General features: G+C 37.8%; 1 protein-coding gene across 1 annotated transcript; it reads left to right on the plus strand.

Moving 5' to 3' along the window:
• The first annotated feature begins 594 nt into the window (after nt 1-594).
• LOC140803316 (dof zinc finger protein DOF5.4-like) lies at nt 595-2,074 on the plus strand. The gene is given in 2 exon segments (XM_073159149.1): nt 595-1,510; nt 1,512-2,074. Coding segments are annotated over 2 exon segments (873 nt in total). The 5' UTR covers nt 595-901; the 3' UTR covers nt 1,776-2,074.
• Nucleotides 2,075-2,840: the final 766 nt, after the last annotated feature.

Below are 2,840 nucleotides of genomic sequence, written 5' to 3' on the forward strand. Positions count from 1 at the left end.
TATATATATATATATATATATATATCATTATTATTATTATTATTATTATTATATAATAAATAATCTACTTGTTACAAAATTAATTAAAACTAGATTATATAAATAAATTCCATAAAAGGACGTGGCAAGTTGAAATCCAATTACAACTGACACAAAACAGAGCTGCACGGATCGTAACATTAGCCGACAACTCGACAAACCTCTGATCACTGCCACCTCCTGTCATCCGTACACGTGTCCTGATCCTCTCATTCCACTGCTCGTACGGTCATTTCAATCATCTCGTCACACGCCAAACAGAGCTGCTCCACCGATCTGTATTTGTTTGATTAAATCTTCCACCGGCGGATGGGAAATAGCCATGTTCATCATCCCATGATTTCGAATTAACTTTTTTTAAGAAAAAATTTCAAATTCATTTTTTATTTATTTTAATAAATTTCAAATAACCAACTTTAATATTTTAATTATTAAATAGTAAAAATATATCCAATTCATTTGTGATTTTTTGTGGAAAATAAGATATGCCTCTTGTTATACTGTTTGACGAACACTTGAGACAGAACCGATACTGAATAAATAGTCCAAGGTGGCACACGTAATTACCACCGGTAGGCCTGCCCGTCAGTCGAAACATCGCCTTCGCCTCGAGGGTTTATCCGTAATTTCGGTGTCACGTCGCTTTCAATGTCATTTGGCCTGTTTGCAAGGATAATATGGTCATTTCGTGTAGGATATTATTATTTTCTTACTGGTAATGAAATATTAGTTGAAGTTGAAAGATTTGCTGGGGATATTCGTTTGGCAGAGAAAGCTCAGTTACTCAATTTGCTTCAACAAACGCTCGGCTTGGTGGATGCTGAGGATTTTTCCTCGAGATTTTTGAGAGAATAGTATAATAATGCAAGATTTGCACTCCATCGGAGTTGGAGGTGCCGGAGGCGGAGGGGGCGGTGGGAGGTTTTTCGGCGTCGGAGGTGGGGACCGGAGGCTGCGGGTGCACGGCCAGTTGGTGCAGCAGGCGTTGAAGTGTCCTCGCTGCGACTCGCTTAATACGAAGTTTTGCTATTATAATAACTATAATCTCTCCCAGCCGCGGCATTTCTGTAAGGCCTGCCGCCGGTACTGGACCAAGGGCGGCGTCCTCCGCAGCGTTCCTGTCGGCGGTGGCTGCCGGAAGACGAAGCGTTCGAGGTCTAGAAGCAGCTCGGGGGATGGCTCGAGAGAACGTAAATCGAAAGCTCAGAGCCCGAGCAGCACGGATAGCTCCAGCCTCACCGCCGCCACTCATCCCGCCGCCGTCGCCGAGGAAGGATCGGCGCTGAGCGCTGCTGCGTCGGAGTCCGCGACGAAGTACGGTCTCTCATGTGCGATGTTCTACAACGCGAATCCTCCTGCAAACCCTAACTTGGAAGATCACGGCCAGGCGCCGCTGATCAACCCCTCTGGATCCACCGACGTCCAGATCTTCCCCGAGATCGGTAGCTTCGACCGACTCATGGCATCATCAGGATAATGCGGCGAGCATGGTCGGATTCAGCATCGTCGACAGGATGCAGCGGCAAGCTCCTCTGGCAGCCGACAATCCAGGTCTGGAGGTGGACGAGTTCCAGATGCAGGACATGAACAGCGACGGGCTGACGACGGAGCTGGATTGGGGGTGTTGCGGCGGAGGAGATCAAAGCCTGTTTGATCTAACGGCTGCTCTCGATCCTTCCTACTGGAGTCAACCCCAGTGGACTGACAGTGACCATTCCCTTTCTCACCTTCCATAATCCCATTCTCACCGTTTTAACATTTGAATTTTGAAGTACAAATTTTTTTTCTAATTTATGTTTCTTCTATTTTTTTTTTAAAAAAAACCAAATTTATTTCTCCATATTTATTTGGTTTTTTTAAATTTGGGTGAATTTGGTCAATATATATAATTAAGCATATAGTTTTTTTTTTTTTTTTGGTTGTCGAAGTGTAAGCTGACTTTTGCACATAGTTTCTTCTTCGATATATCTGTTTGCTCTAATGTATTGGGGATTGAGTTCATCCAGTTTTCAAAAGACTGTTTGGCTGTGTTTTATTTGGTTGAAATGACTGAATTTGGAGTGGGTCTCATTTGATATCGTCTCACAGATCTTAATATGTGAGATCGGTCAACTCTACCCATATCAGTGAATTTGACCGTATTCACTGATTTCTATTAGATTTGTTCTTTTTCTCTCCTTCACTTATGATGGATATGCAACTCATATTAATTTATAAGGCGGTTGGCTATATCTATTTGAAGTATCTTATAGACGGTAGTAACTATGTATATTTAAATAATTATTTTAAATCTTTAATATATTTAATTATTATATTAAAAAATTTATGTAATTTGACATCATATTTAAATAACATTATCTTTTTTTAATCAAATTGAATTATTTATTATTTATTTGATAAAATTATTTAAAAAATATTTACATTGAAATATAATTAAATAATAATAAAATTATTTATACGAGATTGTTTAATGAGTCAATTTGTGACACACATCTTTTACCATACCCGACTAATGAAAAATATTGTTTTATGTTAAAATTATTATTTTTCATTCAAATATGGATTAAGACAACTTGTCTCATCAATATAGATCTATGAAACAGTCTCACATTATACTTACTCAAACTAATTTAGATAAATTTATTTTTTCTACATTGAGTAATTTTTCAAATGTGTTGACAAATAGTTTAATTATATTATTGATTTATATTATTTTTTTAAGTTTCATAACAAATTATTATTTTTAACGCATTATTATAAAATAATAGTGACGTTAGTATTTTTTTCTTCAAAAATATATT

Source organism: Primulina eburnea, chromosome 10 (assembly GCF_022965805.1).
Source record: "Primulina eburnea isolate SZY01 chromosome 10, ASM2296580v1, whole genome shotgun sequence".
NCBI classification, from domain to species: Eukaryota; Viridiplantae; Streptophyta; class Magnoliopsida; order Lamiales; family Gesneriaceae; genus Primulina; species Primulina eburnea.